Below are 20225 nucleotides of genomic sequence, written 5' to 3' on the forward strand. Positions count from 1 at the left end.
CATAAACAACAAGTGGAAGGAGTCTCTTAACTAGTAATTTCCTTTGTTTCATCCTAGTTTTACAGAGGTTCACTTCATTTAAAAGTCATACTTTACATCTTGTTTTAGAATTTCATGTGCAGGGACATAAAAGTCTGTCCTTAAAGCAACAGAGCAGCGTTTACTCTAACTGCTGTCCAACATCTGATATTTATGACATTTACACAAAAGTCAAATTAGTAAGAATAAAAAATGGGACAGCCTCGTGTTGAGTGACGTAATTCCACGCCCACCTGCCCTTTCTCTCAGTGCGCGAGCTCGAGAGTCCAAAGTATAAAGTAGCGCGAGCGCCTTAAGTGGGACGGGGTGGGGGGGAATGTAGTCGATAGCGAAGGACACACAGAAGCGCACACTCCTGCATGCAGCCACATCTGGCGTTACAGTGGAACACAGACCATATGTGTACATGTGAGCACTGAGGAGTGGAGGGCTTCACAACTCGACTGAGGAGTAAATATAAGAAAATGGACCCGGAGTTATGGATTTAAAGTGCAGAGGACTTGAAATGGGCGGTCTACTGGTGGCGTTGCTGCTCTGGAGTTGCCTTCTGTCGGCGGTTGACGGTACGTTTACTTTTTGTTCACAACATGGATCCTCAAGAAAGGTGGAAGCACGAAAGCTGATAAGAACACTGGTGAACACGGTCCGAGCCTGTCGCGCATTTGTGCACTTCACTGCCCTCAAATGTTACCACATTTGGTCAGTCTGAGTCTAGCAGCGATTTCTTGTGTCAAACTTTAGATTTTTATATCCCAAGGGCAAACCAACACAATGGAAGTCTTTAAACTTTGAATTGGTGTTGGCGACACGCTCTATGAGAAGGATTGTGTAACCAAACGGACCCCTGCTTTCCCCCTCAGTTTTACAGCCGTCACAGTTACAGGAAAATAAATTAACTTTAAAGTCAGCCTGGCTGTTTTGTCGGGCCTCGGTAGCTCCAGCCATTCGTGCTCGGTGTCGGATGTCAGCCAGTCTTTCTTCTGTAATGGTGCAAATACGCCGGTATGTTTATTTGAGAAAGAGCACACCAGAGAACAAGGCAAACATTTTCCAATGAGGATCGATGTCTTTATAAGCATTCCCTTCTCCACCGCCTGAATTGCGCTATTACTATTTAATCGCCTGAAACTGCTCAGCGAGAGGCGGAGCTTAGTTTTCTCTCATATGGATACATTTTTGCAGGTCCTGGTGCTTTCTATGCGGCCACTAACAGCTCAGGCATATTATTTCATGCTCCAATAATTCATATAAAATTAACTTCTAAAAACTCTAGCTCCCTTTAAGCTCACTCAATTGTTTTTTTAAGGTACAGATAAGACCAATTCCAGATTTGTTGATGAAAGTTGCAATCTTTGCTTTTCTACTTTCCGTCAGTGTCACCGGGCCACTGACGGAAAGCTAGTTATAACTTTGCATAACAATAATTTACATAAGAAGAATGACCAAAGTGGAGGTTACCTCTGACTTCATTCTAACTTAACAGTTTGAGCTATATGCCGCACCTACTCAGCTATTTTATCATTACAATTTTACTGAGTCAGCTACCTCATCATGTCGTCACTGAGCTGGTTAGCTGGTCAGTTATGTGTTAAAAGAATCTTACTGGTTTTACTACTCAAACAAAGAGCATGAAGTGTAGTTGCTGACTGTGTAAATGTATATTATGAGGTTCAAAAAAACCAAATGTGTCCACAGTATTTGTGTTTGTTGGATTGTGTATAGCCCTCAAGCACACAATAGTGACATTTCTTAAGAACTTCACTTATCGTTCTTAATCCTTGACTAGATAGTAGATAATAGAGAACCGACTGAAAGGCACTGTATTACTGACTCTTCAGATTTCATCATTCCTTTTTATGATCGCTAAGTAGCTCATACGCTTTCTCTGAGTTATTTTTGATAAACTTTTAACCAAACACAGCCAGAGAAAACGCAGTAAATACTCACTCATTACTTATTACTCCAACTACTGCCAACCTTCTAGTAGTAAGTCCTTCATGATTACTTTACAACTGTGGTATTAGGTAAGGAACAATTCTCAGCTTGAGAGCTGGGTGAGTAATTTTCTTTTCTTTTAGTTTTCACTTCAGTTTAACTGTAGAGAAAGCACAGTGCTTTTTATTTAATGACATGTAGCTAACAGCAATAATTATTTTAAAGGTTAGGGACTAAAAAACAATGTCGTGGTTTAATAGTTGATAGAAAATAAAATAAATTGCGGCAGTATATAAAACATGCATTTTATATTATTCATCTGCAGCACTTAAATACTACAAACATGTTAATGCATCCAGTAAAATGCTAATGAAGCCTAATTTGTAAGCAAAGAATAATTCTTTAAACACATTTTGTTACTATTTACATCGTTTTCATTCAGTAATCTTTCAACAGAGGTCCTCTAATTCTGTTCAAGTATGTTTAAGTTGTATTTTGCTACTTTTTGCCTGAGCACCACTGTGTCATTGTTATAATTTAACTGTCCTCTTATTTAAAGTGAAGCATATTTAGTTAGGACTTCAGTTTTTTCTTAACAGTTTTTTTTCTAACAGCACAGTAGGCCAGTTGAAAAATTCCTTAGGCCTGTTGTACTATTTTCAAATGAAATCTTTCACACTCTTTCAGCTGTGTCGTAAATGGTAACAAAGTCCAACAAGAACCTGTTGCTCAAAGTAACATATTTATCTTGTACCCTTGAGAAAGCATGACACTATTCATTATCACTTACAGTTGAACAGAGTAATGTCAAATTAACCATTAACCATAAGAACATTCATCCAAATCATGTATATGTTTCCTACAGATCCACATCTAGGATGTATTTGTATGTGCATGAGTCTATGCCTTTCAAGAAAATCTCTCATCTTGAACTCAGTTTCTCCGGTTTTGGGCTTCAACTGTCCTTGTTTAGCTCTTTACCCTTGGTAACCATGAACCCCTTCACCACCTGCCGCAGGTTCTTCTTAGTGTGGTGCTTAGCAGATTTCCAGAGGAAAACAGTTGGAGCTGACATACACAGAACCACAGGATGAGATCCTTTCTGGGAGGCCACTGAAAGACATAGAGGAATGCCACAATAGCAACATTAGCTACAGATTATGTAAGATAATATACCTGGCTGGCCACCCAGGCATAATAAGTACACTCTATGTGTAGGAAACACTGAGATAGCTTTGCCTGTTAGGAACATAACTATTAATATGGTGATTGACAACAGAATATAGCAATATTTATACAGAGTATCAAGCATTCCATAGTTAGCATTTTGCAGCACAGCAGTGATTGTGTATTAATTCAGTTCAATTTTATTTATATAGCACTAGATCACACCTTGATAATGATGAATTACAGTAGTCCAGCCTAAAACTAGTTTTTCAGCATCACCCTGAGAGAGGAGATTTCTAATGTTAGAGATATTGCACAAATTGAAGAAAGCAGTCCTACATATTGGTTTAATATGTGCATTGAAGAACAAATCCTGGTCAAAAGCTATTTCAGTCTTTTCCTCACAGTGTTACTGGAGGCCAAGGTAATGCTGGCCTCCAGTAAGCATGTGGTTAGACACCATGTTTCTAAGATTTTTAGGGACGAGTACATTAACCTCAGTTTTATCTGAATTTAGAAGCAGGAAATTAGAATCTCTATAGGTCTTTATGTCTTTAAGACATTATTTCAATAATTGGTGTATGTTATCAGGCTTCTTGGATAGATAAAGTTGGGTATCATCTGCATAGCAGTGAAAATGTATGCTCTGCCTTCTAATGATAGTACCTATGGGAAACATGTATAATGTAAACAGAATTGGCCCTAGTGCAGAACTCTGTGAACTGCATAATTAACCTTAGTATCTGAAGAGGATTCTCCATTTACATGAACAAATTGGAGTCTTATAGATACGTATAATTCCGATCACTGTGGTGCAGTACCTTTAGTCCACTGTAGGTGCAATATCATGCAAGTGTGTGTATGCTGACAGGTATCCTTATGAAACTGTAAGAAGAGATGAGTGGCACTCATATCTGATGTTTAAAATGTTTTAGTACGGACCTCTGCCTGCGCTGAAGCAATTCAGTTCAAATCAAATCAGTTTTATTTATAAGGTGCCAAAACACAACAGCATTCGCCTCAAGGTGCCTTATATTGCAACGTGAAGACCCTACAATAATACAAACCAAAAACAGCTAAATCCCAGCAGCAACAATACAGTCACATTTATAATACTGTTGTTCTCATTCACATGTTTTTTGTGTTTCTGTTGTCAGACATTATTACAATATTGGATGGAAAATGAAATGCTGCTGTAATTGAACCTCATAAATGCCACATGCTAACAAGTTACTGTGGCGCAACATCGAAACTGTTTTATGCTTAAGTTGTGAGGATAAAAAGCGGATGATCACAGTTGAAAACAGCTAGGCTGTGTGTTTTGCCAATATTCACAATTAATATAAAGAAGCTTTCAGGCAACAACTTTGGGCCCTCTCTGGTGTGGCATACATCAGGGTTTTGCAAATCCACACTTTAACACCAAACTCATGTTCTGAGATTTACAAGTTAGGATATGTTTGATCTGTTACTACTAAAAAGTTGATGTGATTTCCAGCCTTGCAGAAACTCACTGAATGAGATGCATTAGAATATGAGAAGGGAAGGGAAAATGGTTTAAGGGTAGGAAGGGAAATCTGAGGAGCTAAACGTGAGGAGAAGGGGTATGGTAACAGCACTGAGGAGGAATGAAAGTACTGGGTTTATGACTTTTTGTGTTTGCATTAGCCTGGTTGGAGACTCTATGCTGTTTGGATTTTGTAAAAGCCTGATGTAACAAATGGAGAGAAAAGAAGAGCGGGAGAAGTAGGTAGGACGAAAGAATGAGAGAGAAAATAGGAAAGAACTCGCACAGGTGGAGACAGAGGAAGTCTGTGGCAGTCTACCTTGATTTCTCTGGGGTCCACTCTCTAACACACATGCACACACTAACCATGTTCCCCACTCTTATCATGCACATTTTTCTCGTCCCGATTGGGGAGGTGTGAAGAAAATCTCTTCCTTCCTTTTAGCCCTTCACCAAACACACAGACGCCTTTGTTGAGATGGGTTCTGATAAGAAGTAAAGTGAGGGGGGCCTGCTGGCTTTCTCCAGGCAGAACAAAACAGGAGAGCTGAGAAGTTGTGTGTGTTCATTTGTGCATGAGCGTGTATGCATGGAAAAGAGTTCAGCAGTGCATTGCCTACTCTTTCAAAACTTCTTTTGGAGCCCTTCTTTGTTTTCAAGCCCCCACCCCCAACACACACACACGCACACACACACACGCACACACACACACACACACACACACACACACACACACACACACACACACACACACACACACGCACACACACACACACACACACACACACACACACACACAGAGGCATACCCTGTCTTTCTCAGGACTTCTACTGACTTGACTGACACTGGATTCATAATGTACTGATTCAGACTTAACACACACTGCTGGCTGTAGGATCACAGAGAGACTTGGTCCTTACTTGGAATCTGCCACAGGGCGTTGGCATCTTATAATATAAATAAACAGTTTTCCAATGATGGAATCATCAGGAGATTTTTGATGCCCTGCACCTTTAGTTTGATCCTACTACGTAAAGTCATGGTGTAGGATCTTTCAGAACTTTTTATTAGGGGTGACAGTATAAAAGATGTATGTAGCTTTCAGGCCTGAAAAGTAAAGCCAGTGCAGAAGTGCCTTAAACCTGCCTGTTGTATAGAAAAAGTTAAATAGAGGTCTTTGGGAAAATAGATCTTTAGAGACTTTCCTGATAAGTTTATGGGTTGATTTGCTGTTTCGGAGGAGGATTATCTGGGGTAAAAATTTAGTCAAGATATAGCGTGGTCATTACATTAAGTGTGGATCACTACGGTGGATTCATTAGATCCTATTCATAGCATCCTCCTCTGTTACACCAACCCTCTGCATAACATGCTTTACGACATCCACAAATCTTTTTTTTGGTCCTCTTCTTTCCCTCCAGCCTGGCAGCTCTGTATTAAAATTCTTTTCCACACGTGTCCAAACCATCTCAGCCTTGCTTCTGTAATTTTGCCTGAATCCACTCAACCTGAGCTGTCCCTATGACATCCTCATTTCTTAACATTAGAGGTGGCAAAAGTACCTACATTCTGTACTTAGGTAGAAGTAAAAAAAGTACAGGCTGTGAAATGGACTCAAAGTAAGAAAGTAGTATTGTAGGCAGCTTGAAAAAAGAAAAACATATTTTCTGTTGCCTACATTATAGAGGGTGACTTTGCCTCTAAACAGGAAAATGAGCACAGTCAGGGGTTAGAGTGGGATTCAACCCTAAAATCAATTGTAGTGGCTCAGCGCAAAAAAAGAATCACTACTCACAATAATAAAAACTGAGAGCTTCAGTAGATTGTGTTTGTGTACAAGCTGTGATCAGCTGACCTGCTGCCCTTTGTGGATTTATAAACTTGAACCAGATGTCAGCAGATGTTTCATGAGTTGTCCTGGCCAATTTCCATTCTATATACTAACAGTACACTGTTTATGCTGTCTTCATATTAGACAGTATACAGCTGGTATGAAGCATCATCAGCTAAAGTTCATATTAACCAATGCTACATTTCATGTAATCAAACTTTAACCACGACCGCACAGCCACTGTGCACCAGTCCAACACACTGTTGTTTACTTTAAACCCATCACAGTACAGCAAACTAACCTGTTCATTCTGCACTAACCTGCAGAGTATATTCATGCAATCTTTAAATAATACAGTTAGTCTGCCTTACTGTTTTGCAACATGTTTCACAATATGAAAAAACAGAATTTCATATATACAGATGCAATATCTGATTTACCGATCACAACCACATTGACTTCCTCTTACAATCATGAGCTCTTCACAATAAAACAGAATACTTCAAAAAGTGAACCATATGTAATGCAAGTGCTCTTTTAAACTTATTAAACACATTATACTAATATTAAAAAAATATCCCCAAATTTTTCAGAATGGAAAACGCCTGAAAGGAAGCAACTCGAACTGACCTCTGGCACATCTGGGCCAAAACTTGGCATTAGTATCCCTTTCGCTCAGTGATTCTGCGGGTTAGGTTCACCTCCCATTTATGAAGCACATTGAGGAAAATAAACAGCTGAATCAGGAGTTCATTCCAGAAATGTACCAGGATGTCAGGAATTACACTAGTGGACCCTGGTGGCAGATCACTCAGACAGACACAGCTGCAGTGAAGGCAGGTTTATTTACAGTGAGGATGAAATGATAAACATAACACTGGAATGAGAACGAGAAACTCGAACTGTTTGCCACATGTTTACTGCAGTCTTGGGCGAGGTATGTAAGGATGGAGACTGAAACGGGGACGGCTTGGACCAGTGGCAGTGCAGGTGAGCAGGGAGGCTGAGGTCTGGAAGAGAGGAACTGAGGTAGTACGGAAATGTAGGCAGAGATCACAGGCTGAGAATAGCTGGGCAGTGAGTGTCACGATCCGTGAATGTCCTGCTAATCAAAGTTCTACATAATAGACAGTTGACGTGTTTCAACTGAAGACTGAGACAATAATCCAACACCTGAGAGCTGTCCAGCTGCTCCTTAAATAGCCTGCTAGATGACACCCGATGCGCCACAGGTGCGTCGGAGAAACCCCCGATTTGTTTATTAAAAAAAAGAGACTAACATAGTTAACACTGACAGACAGACAAATCTCACAACTCACTATCAATATTGCTGTTTTTTTCTTTTGCCGTCAGTCGGTTTTTGGTTGTTGTTTTTTTTCTTGTTTCGCAAGTACTTTCAGCTAGCAAGAACTCTCCTTAGAAAATCCAGTTTTTACTTTTTACTATTTCTTCTGACTTTTGAGAATCAAGATTGTGAATGCCACTCAAGTTCTTCCAAGTTAAACTCACTTATCCATGTCTTTGTGGACCTTGTTTCGTGTACTGGTGCACAGTCATGTTGGAACAGGAATGGGCCATCCCCAAACTGTTCCCACGTGCCCCAAGTTGGGCACATGAAATTGTCCAAAATGTCTTGGTATGCTGAAGCATTAAAATTTCCTTTTACTGGAACTAAGGGGCTGAGCCCAAATCCTGAAAACCAACCTCATACCATTAACACCAAGCTTTACAATTGATACTATGCAGTCAGACAAGAAGACAAGTATCATTCTCCTGGCGACTGCCAAACCAAGACTTGTCCATGTGAATGCCAAATGGAGAAATGACATAAAACATAAGTTTTACTTGATATTTATTCATAGATCCACTGACCTTTGTTTCCAGTAAACACAATTCAGGATCTAATGGAATATTAATCCCCATAATATTGGTCATGGTACTATAAAGAGTGCAGGAAAGAGTGCACCCTTGTACAAAGCCAGATTCAGTGGTGGAAGGAACCACCTTCTACATCACATCTAAAACACATTTCTGAGATTTCAGGTTTGGATCTATGTAATTCTGGATCTACAGTTGGTGAAGGAAGTTGTAATGTGACAATTCAGCTATTCCAGCATAAATCTGATCACAGATGGTCATCAGTTCTTATGCTTAAATCTTTGTTTAAATCTGACATTGCATGAACCTGTTTATGCATGTTTAGGTTCATGAACCTGTTTAGGTTCATGCAAACAGAGCTTTGGACTCTGTAATAGAGAATATGCTTTGGGAATACATTTTTGTTCTGTCTCCGGTTGAACAAGTTTACTTGCTGGTTTCATGCATCCAGAATTTCCAGTCTAAGCATTTTGTGAACGTCATACCAGATTTGAATTAAGTGCAACAGATGTTATGATGATGTTATCAGATTTTCTAGGTATTTGTCAAGTACGGTGCTGTGGCAGTCAGGATGAGGACCCAATTGCAGGACTCAAAACTCAAAAGAATTAACTAAGGGAGGCAGCTTTAATTAAGGGACCATGACACTATTAACCTAGATATCCATTTATAAACAAATTCACTGGCAACTTTCTCTTTCAAAGAATCCTGATCCATTTGAGTCCACACGCGGATCTATCAGCCTAAAAGAAAGATGAGATAAATTGCAACTGGGCAATTAAATAAACTTTTTTAAAGTTGGGTAGTTGAAGCCTCCCCATATTTATGATCCTAAGTTAACTTTTCAAGGGAGACTCTTAATGATTTACCCTTTCATAGAAACTGTCTGACATAATTATTGATTCTTTTGAAAAAAAGAAAAAAACTTGACTAAAAAGAATTTTACAGTCTTGGTAAAATTTTAATTTTGACACAATTAACCCTTCCAATCAAGTTAACTTTGCATTCTGAAATACCAGTGGAGGCATTAACCAATGTCTGTAGCCTAACGAGGAACTTACCAGGGTAAGTTTTTTTGTTTCTGTGATCTATTTCAAAGCCTTTTATATCAGGATCCCATCTGATCGACATTGTCAAAGGCTCAACAGCTAAAACAAATAGTGCCGGAGACAGAGGACAACCCTGTCGACTTGACCTGTTCAGCTGAAATCTGTGCATTAGTGGAAGCCTTCGCCCGGGCCTGAACAAATATGGCCACTCCAGTCTGTCAGAGGCTTTTTGGCATCACGAGTTACTGCTGTACTGGGCTCTACTGGGATTTTGAAAGATGGACACTGTTAAAAAGGTTACATAAATTGTTAGATAGTGAGCGATAATAAATAAATACATTTTGATCCTGGTATATCAGGCGTGGCAAATACTTACCAAGCCTGTTAGCCAGTGCCTTAGAAATGAATTTATAGTCTGTGTTCATAAAGAAATAGGCGATATGATGTGCATTTTGTTGTGTCAGCAGCCAGTATGTTGAAATTCCTTTACAGGTTTAGACATTGCTTTGTTCAATTCTTCTAATGTTTGCATTTGCATTTTTTTTAATTTTTTAATACTTTTTGTTAATGATATTATTTGACCTTTCAAATATGCTTTTAATGTGCCTCATAGTATAAAGCTGTTGGGAGCGGAAATGTGATTCATTTCACAGATTATTTTAATCTGATCTCTAATAAATTACAAAGAAAACAGGTTTTTTGGAGAATTGTGGGATTTTAAGGCTGTCTGTATAAAACAGCTGTTTTTTCTGGAATCAAGAGCTGAGTGGTCAGACAAGATCCTGGGCAGCTGTGGATTATCCAGTGTTCTGTGGAATAGTTGTGTTGACACAAACAAAAAAACGATCTATTCTAATATGGGAATTACGCAAACAAGAGCAGAAAGCCACAGTTATTTGGAATAGTTTTAAACTGGATACAGTTGTAGTTGATTTGTCCAAAATAGAAAGTAGAAAAAAAGTTATATCATTCCGTACCAGTATGTTTTGCTGCCCTTCTGCTATTATCAGAAGAATATCTTGAAAAAGGAACTATGATCATAACTGGGTTGTATTAATTTAGGGGGGGGGGGTCCATTGTTCTGAATAAATTTCACAATTAACTAATCAACCAGAAGGGTCAATTAAAGTTTCTTTTATTGTCACTGGAATATTTTTATTCATCAGTATAGCCAGTCCTCTGGCTGTAGAGTGAAATGAAGATGACATAACATGGCCAACCTACTTTGTTCTATTGCAGTAAGATGGGTTTCTTGTATAAAGGCAACATTAATTTCCATTTTTCTTAGCTGGTGTAAAACTTTCTTTCTTTTAACTGGTCCATTCAGCCCGTTTACATTAATACTAACAAAGTTTATATTCTTATTCATCAATAACAAAAATGAAACTCCTCAGAGTATAATAAGCTCTCTGAGAGTCCCCCATAAATGTAAAAAAAAACATCTCCTTTAGCAAAAAAGCAACAGTAGGAAAAAACAGCACTCACTCATAGGATTATAAGAATGGCGCTCTCATTCTTACGGCTCAGCCCTGTGTGTTTTGAGGAGAGAATAAACACTGTTATAAAAATTACTTTACTTGTTATTTCAGCATGTATAGATAATTTTCCAGCACATTTCTTTCACTGAGGTTACCAAACTGGAAATTAGTCTTTAAGTTATTGTTTTGGTTTTCTTTGTACAAAATAAATAAGTGATAGAGAAAACACAGTTCAATGAAACTGTAAGAGTAACCTGTGTTAAACTTTGTGTTGCTTAACATTCATTTCATTCATTTCCAGGTTTTATTCCACCAACTAAAAAACTGCCAGTGTGTTGAAAGTCACTTAAATGTATCAGCTCTCTGATTCCCAGAGTTATCCCTGTCCTCATCCATCTGGGGGGCCTCGCTCGGCTTAGTTGTTTTCATACATGAAATCCCACCTCTGTTAGGAGAATCGCTTCTGGACATTATCCACAGTTGTCATTTCTGACATGTAGCAAACAGCACCGCTTCAGACTTGTTTTCAGTACTGGAAGCACACTGTTTAGGCAAGAGTGTAGCCTGAGTGTGGATGAGCATGAACACGTGATGCCCACTCACTTGATGTGAATTGCTGTAATTTCCTGTCATTTTGTTTAATGTATCTGTTTCATTACTGTTACAGTAAAGCCATCTATTTCCTCTCTAGTAACATAACAACGTTGTGTTTGAACTGAATATTTTAAAGAATTATTGGTTTGATTAATCAGCAGTGTGTTTCAGCATGAATGATAGGCAGCGTGCACCATGGACAGGTCGCCAGCCTGTCACAGAGACAGACAACCATTTACACTCACATTCACACTTATGGGAAATTTAGAATCATCAGTTAACCTAACCTTACTAACTGCATGTCTTTGGGCTGTGGGAGGAAGAAACCCCGCAAACATGGGGAGAAACATGCAAACTCCACACAGAAAGGCCCTGAACTCGAACCTGAACTCGAATCTAACGCAGACCTTCTTGCTGTGAGGCAACAGTGCTATCCACCGCACCACCGTGCTTGCTTTTACCTATGTAATTTGATTTCAATAACAACAGTAGAGACTACGTTCAGCGCTCACTTTGGGGCGCCACAACAGGTAGAGCAATATGTTTGACTTGGCAGATTTTTACATCAGATACCCTTCCTGGTGCAATCCCTGCTCGTCCTGGAACTGAGAGCTTTAGCTTGCTAAATGAACGTTTAAACCATTGCCTTATGGAGACACTATGTTTAATAAAAGCAGTACCCTGTGTCTTTTAGGGCTTGGGTATTGTTTCTGGGCAGCGTTCGTACTAAGAGGCAGACTGGCTTCGTTCTGTGGGATTATAGGAGGCACGGTTGTGCCAAACCACAGCGTAGTAGCTCTGCCACCCTGCCTGGCCAAAACCACAGGATTCCCCAGAGGCACTGTGGCAGCTGCTGTGATCACTACTGGCTTCAACAGTGGGAGGACAACATCTCTTGAGTTACTGAACCGCGCTGACAAAGACATGGGTTTATGGAATCTGGACTCTGACATTTGCATACTTACCGCATGGTTGGGACAGAGTGGGAATGCTTTCTTGTACAAACATTTTTCTTATATTGCCCTGGTTTGTTTTATGTTCTATTGTGAACTTGACTGTGTGTGGGTCTAGAATCAGCACTGTGCTCAGTGTCAGTATTTATCTGAGAATAGGTTTGTTTTTTATGTATATTTAATTCTGAGCTCAGAAAAGGATTGTAGTTCACTGGGCATGTGAAAGACACCACTGTGTGTGTGCCGTGCAGAGAGGAGGAGAGAACAGTTAGCCAATTTACACATATAAAAGCAGACTGATTAGAGAGTCAGTAGAACTGTAGGTACAGAGAAAAGGCTTCCGCTGGTGTAACACGTGCTGGAACTACAAAATAACCCCCAGGTGTGTGTCTCTGCATTAGAGAAGGTGGATAGTGGTACCGTAATAATTGCATAATGCATTAATTTCCCCCTCTGCTGATCTTATAGGAGACACGAAAGGTTAGAGTATAGAGACTCCAAAATGCATTTTTTTCCCAGTGCAGTAACTCCCTGAAATGAGTGTTTGTCAGTCTTTTGGATATGTTTCCCACATATTTCCAGTCTGTACTTGGTAAAAAGACAAAAATGAGAATATTCAGAAGAAATAAAGCAGCATTTTGTTTGAAAAAGTTTATTCATTTTTTGAGAGAATTGCCGTGATATCAATCGAAAGCTTTAGTCAGATTGCTAGAGGCAGATCCAATAGTTGTTTTGTTTTTTTAGCAAACCAGTGACATTTAATAACTGTTCGAATATAAGCATCTTTGCGTCTCTGTATGAAATAACATTGTGAGAAATCTGAGTGATATATGAAATGTTACATAAAGGATCTTTTCCATTCCAGGGTCACCGCTCCTTCTTTTTGCCAATCGGCGTGACGTGCGATTGGTAGATGCAGATGGTGTCCGAGGGGAGTCCGCCATCATCGTGAGTGACCTGGAAGATGCAGCAGCTGTGGACTTCTTGTATTCTGAACGCCTGATATTTTGGACGGATGTCAGTGAAGAAGCCATCAAACAGACTCACTGGAATCAGTCTTCTAACTGTAAGACTACACACTGTTTACTTTTAATTTTTCTACTTGGTGAGGACTTTCTCGTAAAAAGCTAAAATAACTATTGCTGCATGTGTTAATGATTTATTGAAATATACACCCTTTTTCATGTAACAGTTTCAACTGAGTTTGTTGGGTTTTTTTTACCTACAGCCCTTAAAGAGGCACTGGGAACAGGCCAGACTGTGGTAGTATCAGGGTTAGACAGTCCTGATGGGCTGGCCTGTGACTGGTTGGGTAAAAAGCTCTACTGGACGGACTCAGAGACCAATCGCATTGAAGTGGCCAACCTAGATGGAACCTCAAGAAAGGTGTTGTTCTGGATGGACTTGGACCAGCCCAGGGCTATTGCTCTCAACCCTGGCCAGCGGTAACAAAATACACACAGAAATGTGCAAAGATGTGTCTGACACCATTCATTTTTTGTTATTGAATGGATCAGATATTGTGTGGGGTGTAGGCTATGTAAAATATCCTCACAATCAAACCACACACCAGATTCTACATCAAATTAATAATTGGGTGTAAAACTGATATGGATATCAAAAATCTTTTTTTTTTACATTTTATAACCTAGTTTCTAGTTTCTTGGCTCTACTGATTCTGCTGATTTGATCTCTTATAGCTCATGTTGTCCCCAATGAAACTGGAAAGCTCACTAATTATTATAAATGCCAGTAGAAACACTTCAAAAATGTAACTACTGTTGTTTTTACAGGAAAAAAAAAAAGCTGTACTATTTTTTATGATTATATTGACCTTACAATCAGTGATGATGGAAAATGAGTCTGGCTGGCTGAATGAGTGACAGGACAAGCTGAACACAGAGATAAACGTGTTTAGGGCACTAAGAAATAGCAATTCATCTAAAAAAAAAAAAAAACCCTAAAAACACTGATACAGTGACAGTGACACAGTTTTTATAATTTTATATCTATATGCTACCACAAATATTCAGAGAGGATGAGGATCATTCTTTAACACACTGGGTTACTGAACAATTGAGCTAAGGGCAACTGAAAATGTTGCTGGAAATGCTGCACATACACAGATTTTAAAAAAAAGACAGGTAGGCAAAGCTTTCTTATCCAAAGAGTAAAGAGTAAAATTGTCAGAAGCCAGTGGGGTCCCAAATGTACACAGAAGGTGTTCTTTGCCTTTGTTCTTTGGCTGTAATGTAAGAAGTCACAGGGTTTCCAACCCAGACAGGTTGTGTCCCATTTAGGAGCTTTATGGTTTGCACTTTACTTTCACTGTTTTAATAGGGTTAAGAACCAAAACCCTTGTACATTAGACATTGAGTTTCAATGGGAATACCTGTATAAATAAAGGTTAAAAAAAAAACCCTGCTAAACGGCGCCTTGTACATACAATTAGGTCCTTAAGTGTATGGATAGTGACACTGTTGTTTTTGTTTGTTTGTTTGTTTTTTGCTTTTGCCTTTAATTCAAGGGGTTAAGAACATTTTTTATGAACTACAGCCATTTTTATACAAAGTTCCTTTTTCAGAGGCTTGTTTTTTTTTTTTGTTTTTTTTTTTATTATGACTAAAAAAATGAAAAGCTGCCGTGGTCAGTTTTGTTTGCACCTGTGAACATCAGACGACAGATATTATGTTGCAGGTAAATTCAGCCTGACTAGAACAGTGGAGCTGGAAATCACATTTCTTGTTATTGCATTAAAGGCATTTGACCTTTTTATGTTTAAATGTGTTTTTCCCTTAAATACACATTTCACAGTAAGAAAAGTTTTTCACCACAGGCTAAAAAACATGTCAATGACAGAAAAAGTTAGATCGTCAGTGTGCACAGATAACATTTTTATAGAGCACAAGAACCATAGGGTGTTTCTGTGTTGGAGTTTCAGGCCAATGTTTTTCATTATAAAGAAAATAATCATTGGTGGTGTGAGAAAAGATGAAACTCAGGCAGGTCGATTAAATTCTTATGAAGCATCTGCATTCACATTACAGTGCCAGTGAAATGTTACTACAGGTGGGGTCATTGAATCTGTAGTATATATACAATATATATATGGAATCATATTTAAAAAAACATAAAAAACTACATTGAGATGCAAAGACAATATTGTATATATACACATTATTCCCAGATTTCTCATTTCAATTCTTTAGCTACAGTTGCAGGAGTTTAAGAATAGTTTTTGCACAAATGGACTGGCATTCATAATGCTTTCCTAGTCATACTGACCACTCAGACTTCTTCAGACTGCAAACCACATTTAACCATCGATTCATACGTGCCTTTTAGTTATTATTACACTTTATCTACCTCACACCCAAGGCCATTTTAGAATAACCACATGACCTAAGATGCATTCCTTTGGAGGGAACCCCACATTGTCTCAGGCAGAACATGCAAACTGCAGATTCAAACCCAGGACCTTTTTGCTGTCAAGCAGCAGTACCAGCCGCTGCGCCACCATACCACCATTGTGAGTAGCATATAGATAACAAGTCAGTATAATAAGAACAATTACTAAAACAGATGAAAAGTACAAATTTAACTTTAGTTACTTAACTTTAGTTATCCAGTATTACTATCCAGTATTAGTATTAGTATCTGTGAAAGGGAAACTATACAAAACTTGCACCTTTCCTGAAATTTTTCTTTATGTAACTTAAAATTTAAAACTTTGTTCCATCAGTGGTGGTTTAGATTAAGCAAAAATAACTCCAAACCCTGACAATAAAAACATATTTCAAAGATGGGATAAGGTCCTGATGGAGCTCAGGATTTTCCTGTTACCAACAGAAAGTTTATCATTTAAACCAAAAAGTTATATTTGATATCATCCACCAACAAAAACACTTTTCCACAGCCTTCTGGATGACCTGTGTACTACAGGAGACTGGGGAATAGATGCTAATAACCTCTAGCACAGTACTCATTAACTCGTATTACACAGATAAAACATCACATATTGAGAAGTTGTATAAACGTAAAAAACAACAACAAAAAACTAACTAATTAACTAAATAAATAAATTTAAAACCCCCCAAAAAAGAACAAAACCCTTTTGGTTTTAATGTTATGTGTATGAGTGATGTATTTCTTTGCTTTTCCCCTCAGCTACATGTACTGGACAGACTGGGGGGAGGAACCCAGGATCGAACGTGCTGGCATGGATGGCAGCAACAGGTACGGTAACTACATAAGACTGCACTCAGATCTTCTGTGTTTACAGTAGTTGTAGTTTTACTTTTGTAGTGTGGACTTTTTGTTTAGATGTGTTACAAAAAAGTCACATTAAAACGTTTTTTTTTAAATCTTAATTCTAAGCATCTCTGTCTTGTATCAGGAGAGTAATAGTGAATGAGGACATTTACTGGCCCAACGGTCTCACCATAGACCTGGTGGAACAGAAGTTGTACTGGGCTGATGCCAAACTCAGCTTCATTCATAGAGCCAATCTGGATGGATCAGCACGGTATGCAGCTTTATGTACATCTGCGTGTGTGTGTGCGTGCGTGTAAAAGACTGTCTTAGAATGAATTCAAACCAAGAGTGTAATGATGTATGCTTTTCCTCCTTCCTTTTCATTCAGTTCAGTATATGGGGATCCATGTACTGTAATCCAAAACCAAAAACATTACCGCATACCCTGACTGTTGTTCTGGTCCACTGGTAAAAACTACACTGCAAAGACAATAAGCCAGTATAACCAAATCCCCTTTTGTTGCCTCTTACTGAGTACAACTTTAGAGTGGAATAGAAGCTAGCCCCTCTGCAGGAGACTGGTTTCAAACCAAGCTTGTGCTTTGAGAGGAGCCCAGTTATATCAAGCCAATATCTCTCAACCCCATGCCCTAACCCTGCAGGAATTCAGAGAAAATAGCACTTTGTTGGCAGTAGGAAGGAAAAACTCCCTTTTCACAGGTCGCAGCAGACGGCTGCTCCTCCCTGGGCCTCATCCTGCAACCTGTTGGGCGAGGAGAGGCAGACAGGACAGATGCACTACATGCATTAGGGGTTAAATTACAATGTACATGGTCGAAGATAGAAGGACGTTTGAAATACTTTAAGTACGCTAATGGTATGTAATATATTGTCATAAACTGAATTTTTAATGTTTCTTTCCAGCTGTCTTATCTACATAAAATGCATAAAGAGGTGCAGGAAACAAAGAAAGTACTGCAGCTTTTAATGACAGCAGTGTGCTGCAGCATGATGACTCTCACTTAGAGCAGACATGAAAGCTAATTCAAATAAATTAGATGAACATCACCAATATTTTTTTTCAGTGTATCTTGCCAAAGTTAGAAGATCAATGTTTGAGGATGTCTTAAACATATACATTCCCTGTCTGTCTTATCACTGGTATTTATTGATTCTTTGTACCAAGGTATCAGTATTGAATGGGAAATAGAAAACCCTAGCTCAGTGTAGCACTGATTTGAAGCACTATTGACATTTTATGTGAGAACAATATTTGTCACTGTACAAGAGAGATGAGATTTACTGATGTCTTACTTCATATAGTTCTTTCAGTTGTCAACAGTCACCTATTATGACAGTATCTCTTTAATTAAGGCAGAAATAAAACGTGCTTTTCAAAATTCTTAATCAGGATCAAGAATAAAAACATCAACGATCAGCAAATAACGCTTTGAGTTTTCACTGGGAAAAATGGAGGCGGGAAGTGAAAAATAGCTGCACAGACCGAATAAAAACATAGATGGAATAGTCCAAGACAAACAGAGCTGTGGTGTGCATTCCCCAGTCAAAACACACACACGCACGCATGCACACACACACACACACACACACACACACACACACACTGCATTTTGCTCACAGCTCAGGATTTTCTTTTGTTTCTTTTTCCTTCTATTGGCCTTTTTTCTCCACATATGCTCTTTAACTCTTTTTCTCTTTTTGTTTCCATCCAAAAAACGAATGTACCAAATAGTGAACAGTAAAGCACATATAACTGATAGTTACTATATTATATTACTGATAGTTAGTTAGCCCAGCAACATTCAGTCCATCTGTAAAAGATTTCCAGTTACTGACCTTTTGAACATAGTTAATGGAATTCGACCAGATGTACCAGAGACTGGGAAAATGAGGACTGGAAAAAACAAGGAGAAGGAACTAGAGAAACAGACATACTTTCTTTAAGAGAAACAGAAAAAGTGCTCATCTTAATTTCCTGGTTTGATAAAATCCTGCCCATCCCTGAACATAGATCCTGGATTTTTGTGGGTCACAAGATTTACCAGCACTGCTTTGGATTGATGATGTTTCTGTCTAGAACAAGCCAAGTCACACAGGCCTTTTACTTGTAGTAACTGTAGAACTTGTAGTAATTATCAGAGTGGATAATGTTTGTCTGCAAATCAATATCTGCTCACGCCCTCAATTATATACAAAAGCTGGACAAAGCTTTGAAATCTGGAGTTAGTTACATTTTTCCTGTTTCCTAATGCACACACACACAAACACACTCAGGCATGTAACTAAGAATGATGACTGGTTACAGCCAGTTCTTTGTGTTTTCTTTATGTTTTTCTTTACATGATTGTGTTTCAGAAATGAAACATTTATTCCTTATCAGTGATTCCTCAAACACTTCTCCAATCTTTGTTTTATGTAGTTTTTTTATATTAACGATGGAGAGAGTGAGTGAGGTTGCACCTGAATGTGGTTTAGATATTTATGTTCTAAAGAGGACAGTTTCATTCCTACGTTGCCTCCATTGAACCAAAATTTCATTTGTACACAAGAGTTTGCAGTTCTAAGAATCCTTTTCTTGTCTGTGGTCTTGAAAATGGTTTGGCTGAGCATTTATATGGTTTGAGAAATATAATCCTGTGAGTCAGTGGTAAGATCAGTTAAAGTGTTAATGGAAGTACAGATAAATTTGCAAACATGAATGCTAACACAAATGTTGATTTTTAAGTACATTATAGAACAAACAAAAAAACCCAATAAATCAAGTTGTTTATATTTATTCATTAATTCCCTGTATCAGTATTTCAAAATGTGTTTTTAATGACACAAGTAAACATAAATTAATAAGCTTTCATTCCATCCTGCAGTGAAACGGTGGTGGAAGGCACCCTGACCCATCCTTTTGCTCTAACGTTGTCTGAGGAGACATTATACTGGACCGACTGGCAGACTCGTTCCATCCACGCCTGTAGCAAACACAGTGGAGACAAAACCAGAGAGATCCTCAGTGGGATTTACTCTCCCATGGACATACAGGTTCTGGAGCCCTACCGCCAACCAGACAGTACGTGTTTCACTGTTTTACATTTGTGTTTGTAGATTAGGTTTGTAGCTGGAGTAATTCTGGCCAACTTTGATCTACTTTCTGGTAATTATTTAATGATCTCTCTGCTTATTCTCACCCCAACGTGTATTTTTGTTGCAGTCCAGACACCATGTAGTACCGATAATGGAGGCTGCAGTCACCTCTGCTTACTCTCTCCAGTTGAGCCTTTCTATAGCTGTGCCTGCCCCACTGGCGTGCAGCTTAAACCAGACAGAAAGACATGCAAACCAGGTATGGATCCATTTACATTACTATAACCTCAGAATAAACCAAACCTTGTCTTCCCCTGTCCATGTGTCAAAGTGTCCTTGGGCAAAATACTGAACCCCAAGTTACCCCCAATGTATCCACTAGAGAGAGAGAGCGAGCGAGAGAGAGCGAAAGAATGGACGTGTAGTTAAAAGTGCTTAGGTACG

The 20225-nt window shown here is 38.8% G+C and overlaps 1 protein-coding gene across 1 annotated transcript in view; it reads left to right on the forward strand.

The window, feature by feature from the left end:
* The first annotated feature begins 356 nt into the window (after positions 1-356).
* Positions 357-20225, forward strand: part of lrp5 (low density lipoprotein receptor-related protein 5) — a 50226-nt gene continuing 30357 nt past the window's right edge. The window contains exons 1-7 of the mRNA XM_084934371.1: positions 357-602; positions 13297-13497; positions 13660-13876; positions 16599-16667; positions 16828-16956; positions 19571-19767; positions 19909-20040. Of these exons, the coding sequence (XP_084790497.1) occupies positions 518-602; positions 13297-13497; positions 13660-13876; positions 16599-16667; positions 16828-16956; positions 19571-19767; positions 19909-20040 (1030 nt within the window). The 5' untranslated portion in view covers positions 357-517. The remainder of the gene's footprint in view (positions 603-13296; positions 13498-13659; positions 13877-16598; positions 16668-16827; positions 16957-19570; positions 19768-19908; positions 20041-20225) is intronic.

The sequence above is a fragment of the Perissodus microlepis genome, chromosome 7 (assembly GCF_051167445.1).
Source record: "Perissodus microlepis isolate ML-2025 ecotype Zambia chromosome 7, ASM5116744v1, whole genome shotgun sequence".
Taxonomy (NCBI): Eukaryota; Metazoa; Chordata; class Actinopteri; order Cichliformes; family Cichlidae; genus Perissodus; species Perissodus microlepis.